The sequence below is a fragment of the Solanum stenotomum genome, chromosome 4 (genome assembly GCF_019186545.1).
Source record: "Solanum stenotomum isolate F172 chromosome 4, ASM1918654v1, whole genome shotgun sequence".
Taxonomy (NCBI): domain Eukaryota; kingdom Viridiplantae; phylum Streptophyta; class Magnoliopsida; order Solanales; family Solanaceae; genus Solanum; species Solanum stenotomum.
Genome location: NC_064285.1, coordinates 61,087,901 through 61,111,755, shown reverse-complemented (window position 1 = coordinate 61,111,755; position 23,855 = coordinate 61,087,901). Strand labels below are relative to the sequence as shown.

General features: G+C 33.0%; 3 protein-coding genes across 3 annotated transcripts; all 3 read left to right on the top strand.

Moving 5' to 3' along the window:
• The first annotated feature begins 1,662 nt into the window (after positions 1-1,662).
• LOC125861618 (uncharacterized) lies at positions 1,663-5,904 on the top strand. Its single transcript, XM_049541475.1, has 6 exons — positions 1,663-1,856; positions 3,495-3,662; positions 3,759-3,976; positions 4,125-4,284; positions 4,375-4,604; positions 5,014-5,904. The coding sequence occupies exons 1-6, from the start codon at positions 1,742-1,744 to the stop codon at positions 5,902-5,904; spliced, it is 1,782 nt and encodes a 593-aa protein (XP_049397432.1). The 5' UTR covers positions 1,663-1,741.
• Positions 5,905-11,819: 5,915 nt separating this feature from the next.
• On the top strand, positions 11,820-18,955 carry LOC125863293 (kinesin-like protein KIN-14N). Its single transcript, XM_049543476.1, has 17 exons — positions 11,820-12,220; positions 12,530-12,781; positions 12,991-13,135; positions 13,215-13,324; positions 13,412-13,531; positions 13,623-13,826; positions 14,238-14,447; positions 14,534-14,608; positions 14,725-14,871; positions 14,959-15,097; positions 15,203-15,312; positions 15,552-15,713; positions 15,794-16,008; positions 17,895-17,976; positions 18,066-18,170; positions 18,267-18,371; positions 18,544-18,955. The coding sequence occupies exons 1-17, from the start codon at positions 12,164-12,166 to the stop codon at positions 18,721-18,723; spliced, it is 2,418 nt and encodes an 805-aa protein (XP_049399433.1). The 5' UTR covers positions 11,820-12,163; the 3' UTR covers positions 18,724-18,955.
• A 763-nt stretch (positions 18,956-19,718) lies between these two features.
• Positions 19,719-21,168, top strand: LOC125863318 (uncharacterized). Its single transcript, XM_049543507.1, has one exon. It carries the CDS (start codon positions 19,855-19,857, stop codon positions 20,830-20,832), a length of 978 nt encoding a protein of 325 aa, XP_049399464.1. The 5' UTR covers positions 19,719-19,854; the 3' UTR covers positions 20,833-21,168.
• The last annotated feature ends 2,687 nt before the right edge of the window (positions 21,169-23,855 follow it).

Below are 23,855 nucleotides of genomic sequence, written 5' to 3'. Positions count from 1 at the left end.
CCCCCACGCCCCAAAAAAAAATTAAGTTTGTTTTTAAAAATTATTTTCAATTTCAAAAATTATTTTCTACTCTAGTAAAAATAAAAGATATTTCTCAAAAATATTTTTTCATTCACAAATCAAACACTAAAAAAATTTTTCGGAAAATATTTTCTACTACTCACCAACCAAAATAAGAAAATAAGTAAAAAATCAGCTTGTTTTCCAGGAAAACATTTTCCTTCACACCAAACACACCCAAAAGATCCACACTTTCCTTCTTCTCTATCCAAAATGGTTATAAAAAAAATTGATCACCTTTTTTTTTCCCAACACAATAAACAAACACTTAATCGTCAGAAACACTTGAAAAAAGGGCTACTCGTCCCCAAAAAAATTGAAGAATCGAAGGTATATTTTTAGATCTACAATTAGATTCAAATTTTTTTCTTTTAACAGATAAGTTCGAATGAATCATAATTTTATAAAAAAAAATACTAATTTTCATATAAATATTCTTGACGCAAGATTTTTTATAACACACAATCAGTACATAATTTCAAGAAATACTATATAATCATCGAGCAATTAATGATGGCTATGACACCATTGATAGATTTAAACAACATTCGATATAGAATTTGTGTACCTTTGATTGTTGCAGCGGAATGAAATTCACGAACCGAATAATTTGCTCCAAATCCTTATTTGTATCACTAGGAAACAAAGATAATGTTTCACAAATTAAATGTCATGTTGTTGGATGTCTTGATGTCAATGATTCAATAAGATTTCACCGCTATTATTTACGGTGGAGCAGTTACATCCCACCTTTTTTAAAAACTTATTCTTATCTCCTTTTCCAGAAAATAACTTCAGATCGGATTGAATCGGTCCACATAGGCGATCCACAATTCATGACCCAAAACCTACGTGCACCATTTTTTTAAAATTAAATTTTTTTAACTTGGATAGACATGGTGTATGTATTAAAAAACTAGGAACACAAAAATTACTTTGTTGATGTGTATAATTAAACTAGGAGACATATATTGTATGATTAATTTGTTTATATAATGAATACTGATAAACACGCGCAAAAGTATTTTCAATATATAAATCGAAATAAAATTGATATATTACATAAATGTGCTTTTTAATTTGGCCTCAACTGACATCTACGTTTGGGTGTGCACAAGTTAGCACTTACACTTGTATAAAGTTGAACACGTAGATACACACGTCTTACGTGACAATTCACGCGAGATGCTATGTAGGATATATGTGTCACTTGTTCAACTTTATACAAGTTTAAGTGTCTACTTGTGCATACCTAAAATTGAACGATATAAATGTCAGTTAAAACAAGTTAAAAAGCATATTTATGTGTTATGTGAAATATTTTTTCTTGGCAAATGTTCATAACTTGTCGATAACTTTGTGTTTAGTTAAACACCGATTTTCATATAAAATAAGAAGGTAGGAATAACACTTTTAATAAAATATGAATGGAGAGAGAAAGAAATGGTGAAGTGTTGATGCCTAATGGGGGTTTCCAAGAATGGACAGAGAAATATTGTTTGTTTATCTCCTGAACAAACAGAAAAGTCATATAAAGACAACCAAGGAGGAATCACTACCACATTTGTTTTGTTTTTTTTACCCAAACTTGAATGCTACTAGTTAACCACTCCTCTCTTGAAATCAAGCTAAAAATAGTAGTGCTTTCTTTTATTGATAGTGCAAGAAGAAATTGTGTAGCATGGAGGAGAGTAAGAGTTATTGTGTAACAGGAGGGACAGGCTTCATTGGCTCATGGCTCATTAAATCACTCCTTCAAATGGGCTACAAAGTCCATGCTGCTGTGCGCCATCCTGGTTCTTTTTCGTTATCTCTATCCTTCCTTCTTTCTAAACTAATTCCCCCCCTCCCCCCGCACACACACCAAACGTTAATCAGTATGTTGATTACAAGCTCGATCAAATCTATATTCTAAATTTATAATTAAAAATTTATCAAATATGTATAAATTACTAATTCGAACCCATTAACCTTACCTTTTGGCTCCACCGCCTTTGCCCCCAAACAAACCAGCATAACTTCATGTTTAGTGTATATAATTTAAATTTTTAAGTTAGGTGGACAAAGACATAGTTTAAGACCTACTCTCTTTGTTTTTAATTTGATCTTTCTAGCCTTATTTAATGTTTTCTTAAGTTAATTTTTTAATAAATGATTAATATGCTAGATTTTAAAAATTAAAATGCATTTGGATGACTATATAAATTTTTGAGTTTATTTTTGGAGACAAATTTTTTCACCAATTGATTCAAAATTTTAAAAAAATTGTTGAAACTTCAACTTTCAAGATTATTTTTGATTTTTTTTCCATCTTTTATTTTTAATTTGTTTGTTGAGATTTCTTTTTCAAAATAAGATTTTATAGAATAGTGAACGGGGAGAGTAATTAATCAATGTATGAAGTACCTCAACGAATATTAATTACTTGTTACTTTTTCTAGATTGGTCAAAGTATATATTTTCAAGACTAATTAACTACTCTAATAATAGGAATTGAATATGATAATTTATGGATTGATTTTATGAAATGATAAATATTATAGACCAACTATTTATAAAAATAAATGACATATAAAAAAAATCGAAGAGAGTATTATATGAAAAACTTGAGGGGTAATGACATAGTTTACGACCTATTTTCAGAGTTGAACTTCGAAATTCAATTTCAAATTATCAATTTTTAAATATTATCTTTTACTTGTATAAAAATTACTTTTTTCAAATTTCATACAAAAATATGACCAAGCACCCACTAAAGCCCGTAATTTTTCTCGAGCTATGTGAAAATTTACTTTAGCATATGCTAGTTCTTCACGAGATATTGGTGGGACCTGTGAGTTCTCTAGTAAAGTAGCATGCCAATATTGATCTATATATAAACAATATGTGGCAGTAGTGTGTGTATTAAATTCTTACATACATGTTAAACATGTTGAAATTCGGTCCAATTTATCAATTTTTTCTTATATTATATTAAAAATGATTTTAGCGGCAATTAATTTATGATAATAGTTTAATTGTCACTAAATATATATTTTTAGTGGCAATTAGCATACTTTATATATGTCTTTAAAGTCTTTAGCGACATTGGATCTAATGACAATTAACTAATATCGATAAAGACTTTAACATTCTTTGTTAATGTATATATTTATTGCCGCTAAAATATGTTTTTGTTGTAGAGATAGTCGTTTAAGCTTGATATATTTAATTATATATCAAAACTCATTTGGTGCGCTGATTGAACCTGCAACAGTATCTCGCGTTACTGCGAGTTGTTCCTAGACAAGGGACTGTGTTTTTGGAGTTTTTTTTCCCTTTAAAGCAATGGTGTCCCCTCTATTCAAATTCTGAGTTCGTCTCTACTTGTACTCTCAACTTATAAGAGTTTGAGATCGAAGGTAATATTTAGGTTGAATTTTCCAATATTACAGAGAAGTCATCACATCTATTGAAGTTAGCTGAGGGCAGTGAGATGCTAAGATTGTTCAAAGCGGATTTAAGAAAAGAAGGAAGCTTTGATGAAGCAATGAGAGGTTGCATTGGCCTATTCCATGTTGCTGCACCCATGGAATTCTGCCCACAAGCCACAGAAAACGTTGGTAAATATATATGCTTATCTAAATCATTTGTTTCAAATTTGCTCCTAAATTATTTGAAATTGTAATTTTTGGCTTAATTATTTTAACTTGATGAAGAGAGCTATGTTGAAGAAAATATGATAGAGCCAGCAATCGAGGGGACGTTGAATGTTCTGAAATCCTGCTTGAAATCCAATTCTGTAAAAAAAGTTGTTTTCACATCATCAATCAGTACAATCACAGCCAGAGACAACTTTGGGAAATGGAGACCTTTTGTCGATGAATCTTGCAAAATACCTATCCAACATGTTAAGCACACAAAACCAAGTGGTTGGGTAATTCTCTTTTCCTATACGTCTACCGGATCCTTAAAAAGTAATGCATTATTTGAAGGATCTAACAACATTTTTTGAGCAACATAAGGCAAAAATACTACTATCATTTTATGTTATTTATCGATTATTTTATAATGCACTTTTATAGGTTTATGTACTACTAAAGGTTTTGACAGAGGATGCAGCATTTCAATTTGCAAAAGAAAATGGCATTGATTTGGTTTCAACAATAACACCAACTGTAGCTGGTCCATTCCTCACTCCAACAGTTCCATCAAGCATTCGAGTTCTCTTGTCACCAATAACAGGTTTGATAGAACTCAATAACTTTGGTCTAAACTTCGTAAATATTTGTTAAGAAACACACTAAATATAAAACATGTCGTTTAATTTTATAGGTGATCCTGAACTGTCAGCTATACTGACAGCTGTGAACACAAGAATGGGATCAATAGCATTAGCTCATATAGAGGATATATGTCGCGCCCACATATTCCTCATGGAGAATATTAAAGCAGAAGGACGATATATATGTTGTGCTCGGAGTTGGGCAATGTCTGAAGTTATCGATCACCTTAAAAAAGAGTATCCTTACCCTGCTATAGAGAGGTTATCCATCGATTTCTACGTACTTAAAATAATCCACATGAAGTTTATAGTCTAATTCTCTGTGTTTACAGGCAAGATCATGACGGAGGAGATGATTCAGTAATCCCCTCAGAGATTTCATCAAAGAAATTGAGAGTTCTGGGATTTTCTTTCAAGTATGAAATCAATGATATCGTACGAGATACAATTAGTAGTTGTATACATCATGGCTTCTTTGCCTCTATTCAAAAGTAAGAATTGCAAATTTGTGTTCCAATTACGAATACCTTTCTCAGTTGGAAACGGGTTTTTCAACTTTTATTCTTCTCTGAATCCCTTTGTGAGTTGGAAACGGATTTTTCAACTTGTTATATATACGACCTATTTTTCTCATCATTCATTCATTCATTATAAGTATGATTACAACAGATAAGCGTTGGATTAAACAGTATGTTCTTGGGGTTGGATTAAATGGCCCTGTATATTTGGCAACACATTCTTCTGCCAACAATTATTCACAAGCTGTAGCTGTCAAATCTGCACAAATTGGATCGGATGAGTACTCTGTGCTACGAGAAGAAGGAAAAATATTGAACCAATTAAAAGGTTCGCCTTATATCGTTCGATGTTTTGGGGAAGATGAGAGTATGGAATACGCAAAGCGGACGTATAATCTCTTGCTTGAATGCGCCACTAGTGGCACTTTACTAGATTTCATACTTTGGAATAGAAGAATTCCGGAACCAGTGGCAGCACTCTATGCATATCAACTCTTGAAGGGTATCCGTCACATTCATAACAAAGGGTTTATACTTGGGGATATCAAATTCACTAATATACTTATTTTTCCGGACAACAAGTTGGTAAAAATTGCTGATTTTGGATCAGCCAAAGAAGAAACAAGTCGCGAGCATCAAGTTTTTGATATTTGTTCTATAGGGTGCGTTGTCGCAAAGATGCTCACTGGGAAGCCCACTTGGTATGTGGGACAGATTAACAAATATAAACGTCAGATTTGTGGTCTTGATAAGCCTGATGAAGAGCTTATAGACACTGATGTTTCTAACATGGCTAAAGGTTTTGTGACGGAATGTTTGTTTTGTGATTTTACAGGTAGATTATTGAGTGTGGATGAACTAATTAATCATCCTTTTATTCAGAATGCAATTAGTACTCCTGAGAATCAAGAACACTTGATTAGACTCTCTAGTACTGTTAATGATAGTCTTTTTGGTGATAATTGGATTTCAGAGCGTGATTTGTTTACTACAACTTTTGAGGAATGGAAAACCAAAATAAGGAGATCAATCAATAATCCAACGAAAGAAAGACACACTTGAAACATACCGAAAACACGACTCTAGAAAGGGAGATACATATAATTAGTAGGGTTACTCTTAATTACTCATATACTATCTTGTTCTCCAATTTTTTTTTATATCTATTGTTTTATGCTTTAATTATAATATTAGATATTATTATTATCTGCATTACTATATATTCTTTTTCATATATAATTTTATTATGCTTCACTTGAATTGAGATTCTATTGAATTCACAAAAAATGTCCATTTATAAGGATATTAAATAGTTCTGTGGGGTGATATTACACTTTGAAAGTTAAGTCTTTATGCAAATACAGAACAATTTTGATGATGTCTTTATGTCTTTTCTCTTACTTCCTACTAATATATATCTAAAAGAATAGTTTGTTACTGCCTCCTCTGAAACAATTCGAGTTCTAATTTGAATGATAAAATTGAGAAAAAAGAACAATTTTTTAATAGATTGTAATTATAACCGAATCAAACTACTATTTATCTATCATATCTATTCATTATTTTTTTTAATGACATGCCACCAGCCACTCTATCTATTAACATGTCACCAATCGAGTATTAAAATCTACATCAACCATATTTATCTGTTAAATATCTACTGAAAATACCACTCATATCTATCTATTAACTCAACACCAACCATATTAAAATAAATCTTTCATTTATATAAGGAACATATTACAAAACCTTCATCCAAAATAGTTGAAAAAATATCCTATAAAAATTCTCTGAAATTCTCTATGTGAAGACACGATCGAAGGTAATTTGTAGAAACATATATATATATATATATATATATATATATTCATATTGATCTTACTCGATTTGATATGTATGAATCTTTTCTTTTGTCCAGACTTTATAATTATGAATGATTAAAAAAAATATCCTTGATCATAATAACTATTAGAGAAAAAATGAGTAATTATTAGTTATTGATATTTTATTGGTGCAACTAATGTTTTGGGCTTATTTTTTTTAAAAGTTTTGTAATGTCCATAATACCTGAAGCTAATGTTGAGATATCTGACGATAACTCTGTGACTTCGCCTTTTTCGATTATAAGGTACTATACTTCATTTTGTGCTTGTACCCGTTGTATTGTTGCATGTGATATGTTGTTCTATTGATATTGTATTGTAGAAACGTAAAAGAATGAATAAACCATGTGGTTCAGCTGCTGATAAATGGACGTATGAAGAAACATCGATCCTTATAAATGTCCTACATGATGATGCAAGAAAATCCGAATTTAAAGGTTATGCAGTGGTGATCCACGATTGACAGAAGTTAAAAATGAGTTTTTGATAAAAGTTGAAAATAAAGATAAGTTTGACGATGAGAAAATTAAGACAAAGATCCAAAGATTAAAGACCGACACAAAGACCTTCAAAGATCTCCTTAATGCTTGCTCTTGGTATGGATAACATCTTACAACTAACGCAGTTGCATGTCCAATTGATATTTGGAGACATCATGTGAAGATAAATTTGGGAGATAAAAAAATGTACTCATGTTAAGTCATTTTTCTTATACAATTACAATTATATATTTTTAATTTATGAATGTCACGAGTAAAACTTACTATTTTTATATTATGTGAGAAAAACTTAATTTTATGGGCAGTTAACACACATGTATTGTAAAATGTTGATGTTAAACTACACATTATGTTATAAGTTTTTTCTCAGGAAAAGAGAAATAAGAACATATATACTTCCAGTACAAATACTATGGACTTAAAGATTATGACACACTGAATGAAATATTTAGAAATTCATTTGTCGTAGGCGACAATGTTATGTATATTAAAAATTCTAATTTTTCATCAAAGTCAAATGATGTTATTGTCGAGGAGAATGAACCTTCTGGTTGTGATGATGAAACATCTACCGGTCATAAAAAATCGTATTAAAGCTACAAATCACTCTCTTGATTGCCCATTTACAATTTATCTTGGAAAAACATGATATAGTCAACAAAAAAATTTCACTGATAATAACTTATTTGGTTAATCTCAGATTTCGCAAGGAATTTGTTCATATGAATGAATAAAAATCAAATTCAATAGTTCAACGACTTACACAAAAATTGAGCTAATAGTTATTTTCATTAGTCATATTATAGTTTAATGCGTGAAATGCTGTGAAGTTAATTATGTTTTTTGGACTTCATTGTGAAATAGGCATGACCGTAATTTTGCGCAATGATCTATGTGTTATTAACTTCCTCTTTAATGAATGCCTTACTAAGGAAAATTGTGAGATGTACATTTTTATTTTGCGCAATGACTTTCTATGTGTTATTCTTTCTGCGTGCAGTTTTTATTTTTTAAAGCTTTTATATAACATCTTGTGGTCTTCTCAGGTTGAAGTGGTGATATAGTGAACCAACCTTTAAAGAATTCAAACTGAGTTTAAGTTTTAGTGAACTAGTTTTCAAGTGTCAAATCGAGTTGAAAAATTATAAGCATATCCAATAGTGATATCAGTGACTCAGACAACGACAATGATGATTACATTATGTTTTGTGCTATAACTGATCATGTTGAATAGATCACACGAGAAAATAAGTTATTAACTCGCCAACCACAACACACATCTAGGCTTGGTATGGCATGGATTTTTGAGCTTCTTCATGGACGACACATGCATATGTATAAATCTATGTGTTTTTATCCTGAAATATTTTATCAACTTATTGAAGTGGTAAAAGAAAATAATTTGTTCTCATTCGAGGGTAGTATGACACATGTTCCATTAATAGAGTCTGTAGCTATTTTTCTAACTGTCGTTGCACGTAATGATAGTCAATGATCAGCAAGTGAATGTTTTCAACATTTACTCGAAACAATAAATCGCACGTTAGAAGAGTCGTTGTGGCACTTTGTCAGTTGGCCAACATATGTTTATTCAAGAAATATGACTGGTGTACATCCAAAAATTCGACACAACAATTGTTTTTGTCTTTGATTTAAGGTAAAATAAATTTTCAAATATTTCTAGTAACTAACTTTTGAAAATCATTATTCCATAAGTTATATTGTTTAACGTGACTTCTTTATAGTTGATGATATTTGTATTTGTCTTTTTATAGGGTTGTATTTGTGCAATTGATGGAACATATATTCAAGGGGAGGTCCCAAAAAATGGGCAACCTGCATATCGTAATCATAAAGGAAATACTTCACAAAGTATTTTATGTGTATTTGATTTTGACCTGAGATTCACCCTTGTCGCAGTAGGCTGGAAGGGTAATGCCCATGATAGTAAAGTGCTAGATAATGCAACTCTTGACTCATCGACTAACTTTTCTTTTCCACCACATGGTATGTAAATTATGAATTTCATTTTTGATAGTCTTTTAGAAAGAAGGAAACTTAAAAAAGACAGAAGTATAATTTGAATTGCGTTTTTTAAAATTTTTGTAGAAAATATTATGTTGTTGATGCTGGTCTTCAGAACACAAAAGGATTTCTAGCTCCATATAAAGGAATGCGATATCATTTGCAGGACTACAGGGGAAGTGAAAGAGAGCCTAAGAATGACAACGAGTTGTTTAACTATAGACATGCCTCTTTGCGTAATGTAATTGAAAGACTATTTGGTGCGTGAAAAAGTAGATTAAAAATACTATGACAAGACATGAACAACTATGAATTAGACATGCAAGTGAAAATAGTAGTTGCTTGTGCTGTATTACATAATTTTTTGCGTGAAAATTAAAGTAGTGATGAAATATTCAATGAACATGAACGTGATGACATGGTTACTAATGAAGATGACGAACAATCAACTCAAAGTAACAATATTATTTCGTCTTCTCAGTCATCTGATCTAGAAATGAAAGCTTGTCCGGAAAAGATTGTTCGTAGAATGTGGGAAGATTATATAAATGAATAGTTTGTTACTATCTCCTCCGGAGATTGTTATAATTATAACCGAATCAATGACACGTTTGAATATGCATTAATGTATTGCTCTTGCCTATATTGTTATTTTGTTGTTGTTGAATATTGTTATCAATTATGTTATAAGATTATTTTTAGCGGAACATATTCATTATAAATAAATAATATAAACTTATGGGTATTTTTAATAGTTTTTAGAACTTATGAGTATAAATCATATTTTTTGAGAAACTTGGGGCTAAACACATGGTGTTAACCGGAGAAACTTGGCCCAAGTATTATTTGGCAAAAGTACATGAGAACTTGGGGCCAAATGCTAGTTTCAATGTGTCTATCATTAATAGTTACTATCTTTGGCTATATCAATAGCACTAACAATACATTTTAATTATTGACTTGATGCTCCATGGTATAAGAACAAATAATCAATCTTTGGGTAATCCAAAAATGTTTATAATCTCGAGCTTCAATTTATCAATAAGTTCATTAATACGCATTAGACTTATGAGTATTAAAAACATGTTTATTCATTATCTCAGAATGAATTATTTAGGGCCCGTTTGACCATGCGATATGGAATCATGATATGATATCATAATATGGAATCATGAGATGAAATTGAAGTTTTGTTTGGACATGCGATATGCAATTTTTGTGTTGTATATTTTCTCATAAACATAAGAATTCCATAAGTTGTAAAACTATTAAAATAGCCCCAATTGTTTATTCAATCTTATCAAATAAATAAAATTTTACAAAATTGCATAATAAAGTATTACAAAGCTATCTATTATCCACTTAATTAATTGTTCATCTAATTTAATTGATCAAACTTTAATTCAATAAAAAAAATTGAACATAAATTGTAGTGCGAACAATCTTCTAACGTTGAGCTTGCATTTCTCTATCATGACCGAAAAGACAAACCAACATTGTTACTTTGAACCATTTGTTGGTCAATATCATTTGCAACTATATTTTCATGCTCATAGACCATAAATATTTCATCACCCCTTTGGTATTATCGCAAATAATTATGGAACATTGTACAAATTATGAAAATTTTCACTTGTGTGTCAATATCATATGGTTCATGCCTTGTTTAATTTGTGTGCAATTACACATTTTCAGTGCATTAATTTCGTGATAAAATCAAACATATTGGAAGTAGTGATTATCAAACATACATCACCAATTTTGTCCTTTTTCATGCTCCCTCCATTTCAAATTAATTGAATTGTTGAGACATTTTTTATTTTTCAAATTAACTTAATTGTTCAATTTTCAAGGCTACTTTTAGAATGTTCTTCCAATTTTACCCTTTATTTGTTATTATTGGAATTAGTTATTAATTAATGTTTAGTTATTTTAATCGTAAATTTGACAATAATTAATAAGGGTAAAAATGAAAAGTTATATCTAATTTATGTCTTAATCTTCTTTTCTTAAATGGTGTGAAACACCTCAACAATTCAATTAATTTTAAATTGAGGGAATATTAAATTGCTTTAAACATTTTCATATGTAGACGAAAGAGAAGTTTTTTTTATTATGTAAACCCAAAAAAGTATTACTCCCTCCGTTCGTAGTTATATTCACCAAAACAATTCTTGCTATATCATTTATATTCACCAAATTGAAAACAAGAATAAATTTTATGTTGGTGAGAATAATAAATTTTAAAAAGTAATGATGTAATTATTAATTTTATTTACATATGAAATAAATGTTTAGTAAATATAATGTGGGCTTTTTAAAAATAAAATATACACTTGTGGGTCAACTTTTGTATTTAAAAAATTTCAAATCATGATATGAAATTCCCATATCATAATTTTTGGAGAGTATGGTATTCCATCTCATGATTTCATACCGTGATATGATATCGCATGACCAAACACCTATTTTTAATAATTCAACAACTTTAATCCTATATAATAGTGTTAGGGGTAGAATTGGTAGTGTTTGAATTTAACGAATCAAAAACGCTCCGTAGCGCCCGATCCTTATTTCAAAAAATTTCAAACTCTTCAGCATCCCCTTCCCCCTCCCCTTCTTCCTCCTCCAACTACGCCGTCGTTTCATCCTAAATCCACCGCCGATTACGGTGGAGAAACAATCACACTCAGAAATTGAACCATTTTCGCCCTTGTTTGCTTTCAAACACAGCTTTTGTTTATTGCCTTATTCAATCTTTCAGCACCAATTTTGCAGTTTACTGCAAAATTCAAAGCAAACGGTAGTAGATGTAGAAGAATGTTGTTGTTTTGAGTTTCAATTCACGGTCCCACATCCATAAATTTCACCGAAATCCCATCCCCCTCCCTCTCTCTGTTACCATAATTTCAAATGGCTCCCAAGAACCAGAACAAGCCGCCACTTCGTACTCTTTCAGCCCCTTCTGATGTAATTTTTCTCCAGAATCCATTTTCACTCTATATATCCTCATTGGTTTGTACTTGGGTTATGCTCATTTCCTCTGATTGTGTAGTTGAAATTGACAAATTTCACATTTCGGTGGATTTTAGGACAAATTTTTGATCGTACCTTTCCATGTTTTTGCTTTTTTGCTGTGAAGTTTCATTTCCTCTACTGGGTATTTATTGTTTTGATGTTCAAGGGCAGAAGTTCCTAATTTTTGTGTGGGTTCGGTTATTTTGATGTTTAAGTGAAGAAGTTCCTAATTTTGGATAGTTTACTGTTTTTGGTTTGCAGAGTAACTACACAGCAGGTGAGGTTTCATTAGAGAAGAGAAGGAGAATAGGGAATCCAAAAATGCCGTCCACAGCTACTGGTGCAAGAACCCGGCAGGCATTAGCAGTGGTGAATGGGGTTGCAGATGTGCCTCCAACTAGTGGTCCGCCAAGTAGTGCAGGTTCAGACAGCGGGATAGTTGAGTTTAGCAAAGAAGAAGTTGAAGCTTTACTCACTGAGAAACTGAAAACCAAGAACAAGTATAATACAAAGGTAAGTGGATGACCTATTTTTCAGATTAATGGTAATACTGGTATGAATGTGGTTGTAGTTCTGGTTATTTTGTTAATTAATTAAGGTGCTAACAGTAAAGTTAATAGAAGTAGCCAATGCTGTGCGTGGAAAGTTAACTGTTTTCATATTAACTCAATATGTATCTGCTTCATGTATATTGATGCAAAGATTTCTACTGCTTCTATTAGGAAAAATGTGATCTTATGTCAGATTATATAAGAAGGCTCAAGTTATGTATTAAGTGGTTCCAACAGCTTGAAGGAAACTATGTTACAGAACAGGCATCACTCAGCGGCTTGTTAGAGTTGGCCGAGAAAAAATGCAATGAGATGGGTATGGTTGTGTAGCAATAATATGAGTTTGTGCCCTGGGATGAATTTTAGACTTATATTAGCTTTTTCGTTTTGTTTAGAGATGCTAATGAATGTCAAAGAGGAAGAGTTGAATTCAATCATCAAGGAGTTGAGAAAAGATATTGAGGCACTCCAGGAAAAGTTTGCCAAGGAGGAGGCAGCCAAGTTGGTAGGCTTTGCAGGGCAATGATCATTAAGTTTGTATATTTCTTACTTCATAGATTTAATTTTCTCTAATTGCTAATTTGTTCATCAGGAAGCAGTGGATTCTTATAATAGAGAGAAACATGCTAGAGATACAGCAGAGAAACTGCAAGCTTCCCTTTCAGAAGAGCTCAAAAGAGCTCAACAAGACACTGCAGGTGCAAATCAGAAGGTAAGAAAGAATCTCAGGCATATTGGTTTGGCTTCGTTACAGTGGTGAATCCATTGGTAAGAACATAGCTTAAAAATCCTAATATGTGCAGATCCAGTCTCTAAGTAATACATACAAGGGGTTACAAGAGTACAACAAAAATTTACAGGATTATAACAGTAGGCTCCAGAAAGACCTTGGTACAGTCAATGAAACACTGAAGCGCGTGGAGACAGAGAAAGCTGCAGTGGTTGAAAATCTCAGTGGACTTAGGGGTCATTATACTTCTTTGCAGGAACAGCTCACTTCTTCTAGAGTAAGTCTTTGATTAGTTGTTTCTTCTGCTTTTGTTATTCAAGTTGCTAGCATCACCAGTGATACTTTCATGAACTATTGTTTCATTCAGGAACATTTAACACCTTTCAATGTTTCTTTTGTTCATTTCTGCAAACTGTCCAGAATTTTATTGTTTTACAACTCTTTTCAGATTTTTACATGATGGATTATGAATATTATAGATGTTCCTTCTCTCATTTTCTGCTCGATGATGGTGTTGCATGCATTGTAATCGGGTGATTAATTTAATGATTTTATTTGGGGTTTTCATGATATGTAACTCCAAATGGTTTGTTCATCTTGATTATCTGGACTACTCAGCTTTGTAATCGGAAGATTAGGTGTGCCATCAACTGATTCATGTTCTTATTTTACCTTTCGATTTCACAAGGCTGTTCAGGATGAGTCTGTCAAACAAAAAGAGGCTTTAGCTAGTGAAGTAGGATTCTTGCGAGGAGATCTGCAAAAAATGAGGGATGATCGTGATCAGCAATCGTTACAAGTTCAGGTTCTAACAGCTGAAGTGATAAAATATAAGGAATGCACTGGAAAATCTATTGCCGAGTTAGAAGGCATGGCGATAAAGACCAATCAGCTGGAGGTTTGTCTGTTTTGATTTATCTCAGCTAGGCAAATCCAAATATATATGTGCATCAGATAATAATCTCTTCCTGAATTATTTCGCAGGAGACATGTTTGTCGCAGTGTGAACAAATAAAAAGATTGCAGCAACAACTTGCCTTTGCAGAGAAAAAACTCGAGGTGACACAGCATTTCTATGACCTTTCTTTGTTTGAATTTACAGTGTTATATCTAACCTCATGAGCTTTTAGAAGATAATCCTCTCAAATATTTCAAATGTGTAATCACTTTGTTAGATGTCCGACATGTCAGCCGTGAGGACAAAAGAAGAATATGAAGAGCAGAAGAATGTTATTTTTGACTTGCAGAACCGTCTTGCTGATGCCGAAACTAAAATTGTTGAAGGAGAGAAACTGCGTAAAAAATTGCACAATACTATTCTGGTACTTTATGATCACTAATGTGAAGCTACCTTAAATTGACTTTTGGATTCAAATTAGATGTTCACTCTGAATCTTCTGCCAATGCAGGAATTGAAAGGCAACATTAGAGTTTTCTGCAGGGTGAGGCCATTTTTGTCTGATGACGCTGTCAGTGCAGAAACAAAGGTTATCTCTTTTCCAACTTCAACAGAAGCACAAGGAAGAGGCATCGATTTGATCCAAAATGGTGTGCACTTGTTTCTAATGCATTCAACCAGCAAGAATTTGTGTTTTCCTTTTCTATTTTAGTTTTTATTTTGACATTGAACTTCGAACTTTGTGTTATTTTAAGGACAAAAACAATCATTCACATTTGACAAAGTGTTCATGCCTGAGGCTTCACAAGAAGATGTTTTTGTTGAGATATCCCAACTTGTGCAGAGTGCTCTTGACGGTTATAAGGTGAGATACCTTTAAATTTTGTGCCCTACCGCAAATGATGTCTTAAGTCTTGCAAAAGAATCAATACTCTGAATCATCCTTAGTTACGTGCCCCTTGTTTCTGGCTAACTGGTGTTACATGTAAAAAATAAACATTGATTATATCTTTAAAGTTCCAAATCGTTGCTGAATGAGGAAGAAAATGTTTATCTGCAGCCTCACAAAAATTGTTAGCTTATTACCCTCCTTTTCCTTTTCAGGTTTGCATATTTGCTTACGGTCAGACTGGTTCCGGTAAAACTCACACAATGGTGGGCAAGCCAGACTCTGATAATCAGAAAGGGCTTATTCCACGCTCTTTAGAGCAGGTATTTGAGACCAGGCAGTCTCTTCAAAACCAAGGGTGGAACTATAAAATGCAGGTTAGTAATGGAGGTTTGTAATGATCATTTCTCAATTTGATTTGTTTCTTTTTTCTGAAAGTGTTTTCACCATATTTCAGGTCTCAATGCTTGAAATTTACAATGAAACTATTCGGGATCTTTTATCAACATCAAATTCGTCTAGTTTTGATGCATCCCGACCAGAACATGTAGGAAAGCAATATGCCATAAAACATGATGTGAATGGCAATACCCATGTATCCGATCTGACAATTGTGGATGTTCATTGCTATAGTCAGGTTTCTAAACTTTTTGGGCTGGCAGCAGAAAGCAGGTAAAACCACCTTATATTTTCTTCAATCTTTCTAGCAATTTATTCTGTCATCTGTCACAACCCAAACTAGGGGGCCAAGACTGGCACCCAACAAAGTTTCTCCTGCTGAACGAATCCTTAACCTCTACATCTACCATTGACAATGTGCCCATAATGACACCATCATATTGCCGTCACTGAGAGCCTAAATCATTTCATAAGGAAGGCAACATTAATATTACAGTCCTAATCAACATGTAGACCACAACAGAGTAGCATATAAGCCAAGGGCCCAAAACAAGCCTTCTAGACAAGTTTGGAGCTTTTAAGATTATCAAAGTACATCATAAGGTCTTTGTGACGCTGCTCAAATATAAAAAGAGTAAGGAAGGAAACGATACATCCCAAGATATGTTTTTTGTCATTCATATCACCAATACAATCCTCAGGCTTAAACATGAGCATGATAGTCATAAGTGAATATCATATCAATTCTATATCACTTTTCTTTCAGGTAAATATCACGAGTCGTAATTATAAAACCTTTAAAATTATCATAAGTATCACTTGAATCAAATTGTAGTCATAAAATTTATAGCATGGTAACACTCGTACCCGCTCGTCCCCATAAGAGAATTCACAGAACAACCTTTAAGATATTTAAAACACGTGAAACAAGCATTAATTGAGGGAAATCACTTCTTAAAGTTAGGTCTCCACTCACCTTGATCCTGAAATCACTTCTTAACACTCGTACATCATATCATTCTTGATGTACCCGCTTGTCAATTCACAGTTTCACAATGCCCCAAATAACATTTGATCTAGATACTAAATTGGTGAAGCTTTAGTGCTGTGCATCAAACTTAAATGGTAAAACCTCTCATTCATCCACTTTGAGTTTGGGTCTGATTTGTTGGGGGGGGGGGGGGGGGNNNGGGGGGGTTATTGTCAAACATAAAATTGGTGAAGCCTTATCTTGAGCATCAAATTTTAATGCCTAACAGAAACCCTTCCAGTGAGTTTTGAGGCTGCTAGTGTTGAGTAATCGTCCTGCTGCGGAATAGAAAAGAGTTGAAAGGCATTTTTAGAACTTCATGTGATGAGATAAGTGAGGACCTTAGCCAACAGAGTCCGAGTTCGTGGACCGCCCCAGGACATAAAAGATGAATAATGAAAGATGAGGAAGATTATACTCTGTAGCAATATAGTAGTTCTCCTAGTCGTCCTAGCATTAAATTCTTAATGCCTAGCTTGCAGTCTGGAGGGTTCTAAACTTCTAATGGTGGCCATTGATTTTCAATGGCTAGCATCAACCCAGTGGCGTAAACCTTCTTCAATTGTACACACACGGGTAAAATTGACATAAATTTGCGCCGGACGTCTCATTGAAAGAAGCTTTTAAGCATTATAAACTATATCACAAGAGCTACAAGTTTCCTTCTGAAACCATAGGTGATCTTAATTTCTAAGGGTTGTGCACATTTGAAGTTAGGCTATGCTCACTTTGGACATCTTTCCATTAACATTAAAATCAAACTCCACTTAGTCCTTTACATCCCTATACCCCCGGGATAAATTTTAAGCATTGAACACCTTCCCAACATATAAAACACATTATTTTTTTTAACTTAGAGCATGCATGTGAACTTAAAACTTAACAAAAATGTAGGGTGTGTAACATCAGCCTTTGCATAAAATAGTCTTTTGTTTCCTGTTTGATTTACTGCTGAAACAATTCTTTTTGTCATTTGTACCTTTAATATGTTTGATATGCGATCACTTGTCATTATATATATATGTATATATTAGGGGGTCCAAGTATTCTTATATTTGGACTGAAATGGAGTTAAAATTTGTGAGACCTGTGCTCTATTGAGTTATCGTTCTATTTCTTCTTTGTGTAGATCTGTTGGGAAGACTCAGATGAACCAACAGTCTTCAAGGAGCCATTTTGTCTTCACTCTGAGAATTTCTGGTGTGAATGAGGTTCGGGGACATTCACCTAACATTTAGCATGCCATTTTGATTGCCTCTTCTATAAGTATTTTCAGTTGACTAATAGTATCCTATCTTAGAGTACCGAGCAACAAGTACAAGGTGTACTCAATTTGATTGATCTCGCTGGAAGTGAACGTCTATCCAAGAGTGGGTGTACTGGAGATCGGCTAAAAGAAACTCAAGTATTTGCTTGAAACTTTCAATCTCTTTTCAAGAACTTCCTACTTCCCAAGATGTTCTTTTAACTTATTTCCCTGTTATCCACGAGTTTCATTCAGGCCATCAACAAGAGTCTATCGTCTCTAAGTGATGTCATATTTGCTCTAGCAAAGAAAGAGGAGCATGTGCCTTTTAGGAACTCAAAGCTCACATACCTTCTCCAGGTAAAACTGATTATTCAGCTCCTAGTTAAAATACATGGTTCTGGTTAATTTCCTAGGATGGTAAAGGTATACTTTTAGGATTGATCTGTATGTTTCCAATGTCATTTTAACAGTTGTGTATATTCACACCTTTTGTTTCACACACCTGCTGATCATTGCATGTTTTACTCAGCCCTGTCTAGGTGGTAACTCGAAGACATTAATGTTTGTTAATGTTTCACCGGATCCTCCATCTGTGGGTGAATCCCTGTGTTCACTCCGATTTGCAGCACGGGTTAATGCATGTGAGATTGGGATCCCAAGGCGTCAAACTAGCTTGCGTCCCATAGATTCTCGCCTAAGCATTGGCTAACTTTTTAGCAGAACTCTCGTTCTAGCTTTTAGAATTGGTTTGTCTGTAATTCTGTATGGCAGTTTGATATTTAACTGAGAAACTATATTACCTCTAACAACATCCACCTCCAATTTGTATAGTGGATAAAGTATTGTCTTTGTATCAGTAATAGCATATGGGGCTTTGTATTACTATACTTGTCATTTTTTTATGGGGAGTTACTTGTGTGATAATTTACCTCTTCTTTTTTTGTACATTTCTTTGGAGAAAGGATTATTTTGTTGGAAAATTTTAAAGTGTGAAAAACAAAAACAAATTAATTCAAGTATAAACAGTTGATCTCCAGGTTGCAAGTTAGTGTATTTTATGTTGCAGTTTTATTTTCTTGGAAGTATGCACTACAAGTAAACAATTGAAATTTTGTTTATGTGGGGGTTAAACATTATGTTGTTCACATACTTCTATCCTACTAGGTTTAGAGTACGTACCTTGTTTAGATGGTTGTTACTGTATTGTATTGTTAGTTTAAATAGAATGTTTATTTTTATTGGTATTTAAGTTATATTGTTTTGTATTGTTTGAATTCGTTGTTAAGTAATAACGAAAAACCCCATTTTATGTAATGATTGATTTGATGTGATCACGTCGTTACTTTAATATTTTCTTCTCATTTTGTCTTCACTTATTATTTAATAATTCTATTTTATCCTTTACCCTATCTTTTCGAAGTAACTTTACCTTGTACCTTACTTTTTTTGATAGATTTATCATTCAATTTATGAATACGTGACATTATGTAATGATTGAGAACGATACAATATATCCACAGTATTCATTAGAACAATATGATACAATATGATATATGATGAAACAATACGTAACTATCATCCAAATAGAGTTATAAAGTCCTCAAATTCAAATGTAAAAGTGGACAGACCAATAATTAGTCCAAACTTGAATAAGTTGTCGAGTTATGATTTCATGCGTTAATTTTGACACCTGTAATGACTAACCAAGAATTTTACAATATCAAGTTGTGTGAGGCTACTGAAACTTCTCTACAGCCTTATCCAGATGAACACAAATTTCCATAATTGTACCTATTTTCTTAGCAAAAACTCTGTTCCTTTTGACAAGAATTAACTTCAAATGACTTCCAATCTTGTAAAATTTCATCCTTCATTCCAGTTCAAGCTGAACAAACTTCATAACACAACAAGTTCCTTAAGCTTTTTAGGATCAAAACAACAACTTAACAATCTTTATCACTCTGTTTTCTTCACAAAACCCAAGTCAGATTTTTCACCTCTTCAATGTTCACTATCTTCTCCTACTCCACCTACAACCAAAGAAGATGCCATTTCTCAAGCAAAATTCTCTCTTTCAACTACTTTAGAGAAACCCCTTAACAATCCAAAACTCATTGGGAAAATCAAGAAACTCAAACAACCAAGATTTCGTGTCGAAATTCCAGTTGTTGATGACTCCCCATCTGCATTAGCCCAACTTGCTTTTGACATTTTTGGAGAAATGCCCATCAAAAGAAAATCCCCAAAAATCAAGATTCTACTTTTATGGCCTAACCAAACCTTAACCCAAGCTGCACAAACAGAATTTGAGAAGAAGAAATCTTCCAACCCCATTATTGAAAATTTAGATATTTCATCAAGAATTGAAATTTCTGCTGATGTAGTAGTGTTTATGGCTCCAGAGGCTTCAAGATTGACTGCAATGAAGGAGATTTCTGATACATTGTACCCAAAGCCTGTGGTGATTTTTAATCCTAAATGGGGTTTTGATGAAGAGAGTAGTTTTGGTGAGATGAGTGGATTTGTTGGTTCATTTGAGGTTGTGTATTCATTTATGGGATTGGAGGTTAGAGGGATATTGAGTAATAGAAAAGGGGTGATGTTTAAATGTGTTAAAGATGGTGTTTTGAGTGGTGAGAAATGGTATGTGTTCGTCGAAGAAGATGGAGAGTTGAAAGTGGTTTCAAGGTTTAAAACAAGGCCATCAATTGTTGAAGTTGAGAATGTTTTGTATAACTTGATGGCCGTGAATTCGCCAATCACGAAATCAGCTAAGTTCTTGAAGGATTTGGTGTCAAATGTTAGGGGAAAAAAGTAAAGCACAAGCAATTCAAGGTATTACAACTCACATCATTTCAACTTCAGGATGCTATCCTTAGCAATGATATTATTGTTTTTTCGAGATTTTGTTCTTCCTAGAACCGTTACAGTATCTTCCTGTATGACGTCCATGTACTAGCTTTGCCAGGTTTTGGAACGAACAAGAAACTATTGGCTTCATGAACTAATTAAGGTTATTGCTAGGAGGTGAAAGATGTGTATGTGCTCTCTCATTTAGCCAAAATATGGTGATTTCATTCCCTGTTTTGAATCCTTATGAATAATTCTGCATGATATATCTGTAAACATACTTAACAGCATATTGAAGACAATATACCAACCTTTCGATTATCTGTGTAATCATTAGTGAAAAACATCCATTATCATTTGATGTATAAGATGTAAAACTACTGAATGAAATGACATTAGAGAGCCAGAAATCCATAACTCTCCCTAGACTTATGTTCTCATTTACAAGCATCTTCCTGAGGTAATTTCAAGATGCTAAAATTTCAGAGAAATAAATGGATTTGCTCCAGAATGGTCCAAGTTGTGGTAATGTTGAGCATCTGCAATGCTTATATAGTCTAGCTAGTCAGCTTGCTGTAGTTGCCACGGTAAACTGGAGTGAAACGAGTTGGCAGTAGAGACTATAGGAAGGAGCCACACCTGCGATCTTTCATCAAAGGAGCATGCGTAGTACCCGAGTCCTAGCATATGTTGATAGGGATCAATAGCATGGACAAAAGATTTACTCACACCTTTGTTGAAATTGACAACCGGCCAAAAGATCTCTTCACATTTTGAAATTGCTACATTTGCCTATGTCATCAAAGACACATGCATGCTTTTCTTTTCGTATAAATTGAGAATTTTTGCTTTTTTGTGAACTCACCTAAAATAGAGAGAAAACTATTATAGAGCAAAGTGAAGTATACCATAGACTATACAAGAAAATTATCTTTGAAGGAATAATAGTGTGAGTGATATTTTAGTAAGGTGAGAAATCAAAAGAGGGTTATATCTTTTTAGCGTATTGTAGTCACTTTGAGTACTGTACTCTTGACTACCGTGTAAAATTTCTTGCTATAGTGATATTAGTTGCTCTTCTTGACCCATGGTTTTTCCCTTATTTAAAAGGATTTCCACGTAATGTTTTTGGTGTCATTATTTTTTCATTTTATTCCCATTATTTTGACTGTGAATATTTTTGTGTTATTCCGCGTGTTTTCAACAAATTGGTATTAAAGCTTTGATTTTCAATATCTCTATTTTTTGGGGAACGATGGAAGCCAACACAAGTATAATGATTACTTTGAATGACGTTAATTATGCCATTTGAAAGGGGAAAATGGAAGATCTGCTCTATGTTAAGATTTTTTATCAGTCAGTGTGTACCACTAAAATCCTGATAATAAAATAGATGAAGAGTGACATCTGTTGCACATAAAGGTTTGTAGATTTATTAGGCAGTGGATTGATGATAATGTGGTGAATCATGTTTCTAGAGAGACACATGCTCTGACTCTATATGTGCATCTTGAAAGTTTGTATGCTCGGAAGTCTGGAAACAATAAACTGTTCTTGATAAAGCAAATGTTAAGCTTAAAATACCATGATGATTCTCTAATGATAGATCATCTGAATAACTTTCAGGGGATCATGAACCAGTTATTTACTATGGGCATTAAATTTGATGAATAAATTCAACGTTTGGTTCTACTTGGTTCTCTATCGGACTCAGAGGAAACATTTAGAACTTCATTGTCAAATTCTACTTTGGATGGTGTGATCTCTATATATTTCGTGAAGAGCAACGTTTTGAACGATGAGATGGGAAGAAAATCTCAAGGTTCCTCTTTGTCGGATGCCTTGATGACTGTCCTAAGGGGGAGAAGCAAGAAGCATGATTTTCATAATAGTGAACATAATAGAAACAAATCTAAAGGCAGACTTAATGATATTGAGTGCTATCATTATGACATGAAAGGATGCACAAAGAAATTTTGTCGGAAGTTGAAGAAGGAGAATAAAGGAAAAAAGAAGATGAAAATGAAAATTGCCTAGCCACTGTCACCATCGAAGATCTTGTACCATTTTTGATGCAAATCTGGTAATGAATTTTGATAATAAAGTTCTAAATGTTTCTCTAAGAGGCCGGTAGGCGATAGGGAATCAAGTAGAAGCAAGCCTTAAATTTTTTTCATCAAATTTAATGCCCATAGCAAATAACTAGTTCATGATCACCTGAAGAATTATTCAAATGATCTGTTAGACCCATCATGATATTTTAAGTTGACATCTGCTTTATCAAGAACATTTTGTTGTTTCCACTATTCCGAGCATACAAACTTTTAATATGCTCCCATAGGGTCCGAGCATGTGTCTCTCTAGAAATATATATAGTTCACCACATTATCGTCAATCCACTACCAAATAAATTCATAAATCTGTCTATGCAACAGACCTCTCTTCATCTGTTTTATTATTAGGTTTTATAGTGGTAACGAGTGATTGATAAAAATTCTTGACATAGAACATATCTTTCGTCCCCCCCTTTCAAATGACAAAATTAACGTCATCAAAGTAACCATTCTACTTGTGTTTACTTTCGTCATTTTCAAAAAATATAGATATTGCAATCGAAACTCTAATACCAATTTGTTGGAAAAATACAATTAAAATAATAAAAAATAATGACACCAAGAATTTTACACGCAAATCTTTTTAAATAAGGAAAAAGGGTAGAAACATAATTTTTGAAAAAAATATGTGTTGATCATAGGTAAAAGGAAAATACTAGATTAATAACTTTGGATAGATCTAACTTCATGTTAAAACTAATTCGTCCCAAATGATATCAAACAGAAGCCATAATATAAATGATCCTTTCGATGAAAGTTTAAACATTTAGGCAATAGAGTAAACACTTCATAATTAGAAAACCTGTATTTAGGTTTGGCTTAATAAATTCTTGTATTTGATATTGTAAATACTTTTCCTAATAATGAACCATCAAAC

Coding starts and splice junctions, on each gene's coding strand:
- LOC125863293 (XM_049543476.1), top strand. CDS start 12,164: ATGGCTCCCAAGAACCAGAACAAGCCGCCACTTCGTACTCTTTCAGCC. Junction 14,448..14,533: donor TAAAGACCAATCAGCTGGAG/GTTTGTCTGTTT, acceptor ATTATTTCGCAG/GAGACATGTTTGTCGCAGTG. Junction 17,977..18,065: donor GAATTTCTGGTGTGAATGAG/GTTCGGGGACAT, acceptor ATCCTATCTTAG/AGTACCGAGCAACAAGTACA.
- LOC125861618 (XM_049541475.1), top strand. CDS start 1,742: ATGGAGGAGAGTAAGAGTTATTGTGTAACAGGAGGGACAGGCTTCATT. Junction 1,857..3,494: donor TGCTGCTGTGCGCCATCCTG/GTTCTTTTTCGT, acceptor CCAATATTACAG/AGAAGTCATCACATCTATTG. Junction 3,663..3,758: donor ACAAGCCACAGAAAACGTTG/GTAAATATATAT, acceptor AACTTGATGAAG/AGAGCTATGTTGAAGAAAAT.
- LOC125863318 (XM_049543507.1), top strand. CDS start 19,855: ATGACTTCCAATCTTGTAAAATTTCATCCTTCATTCCAGTTCAAGCTG.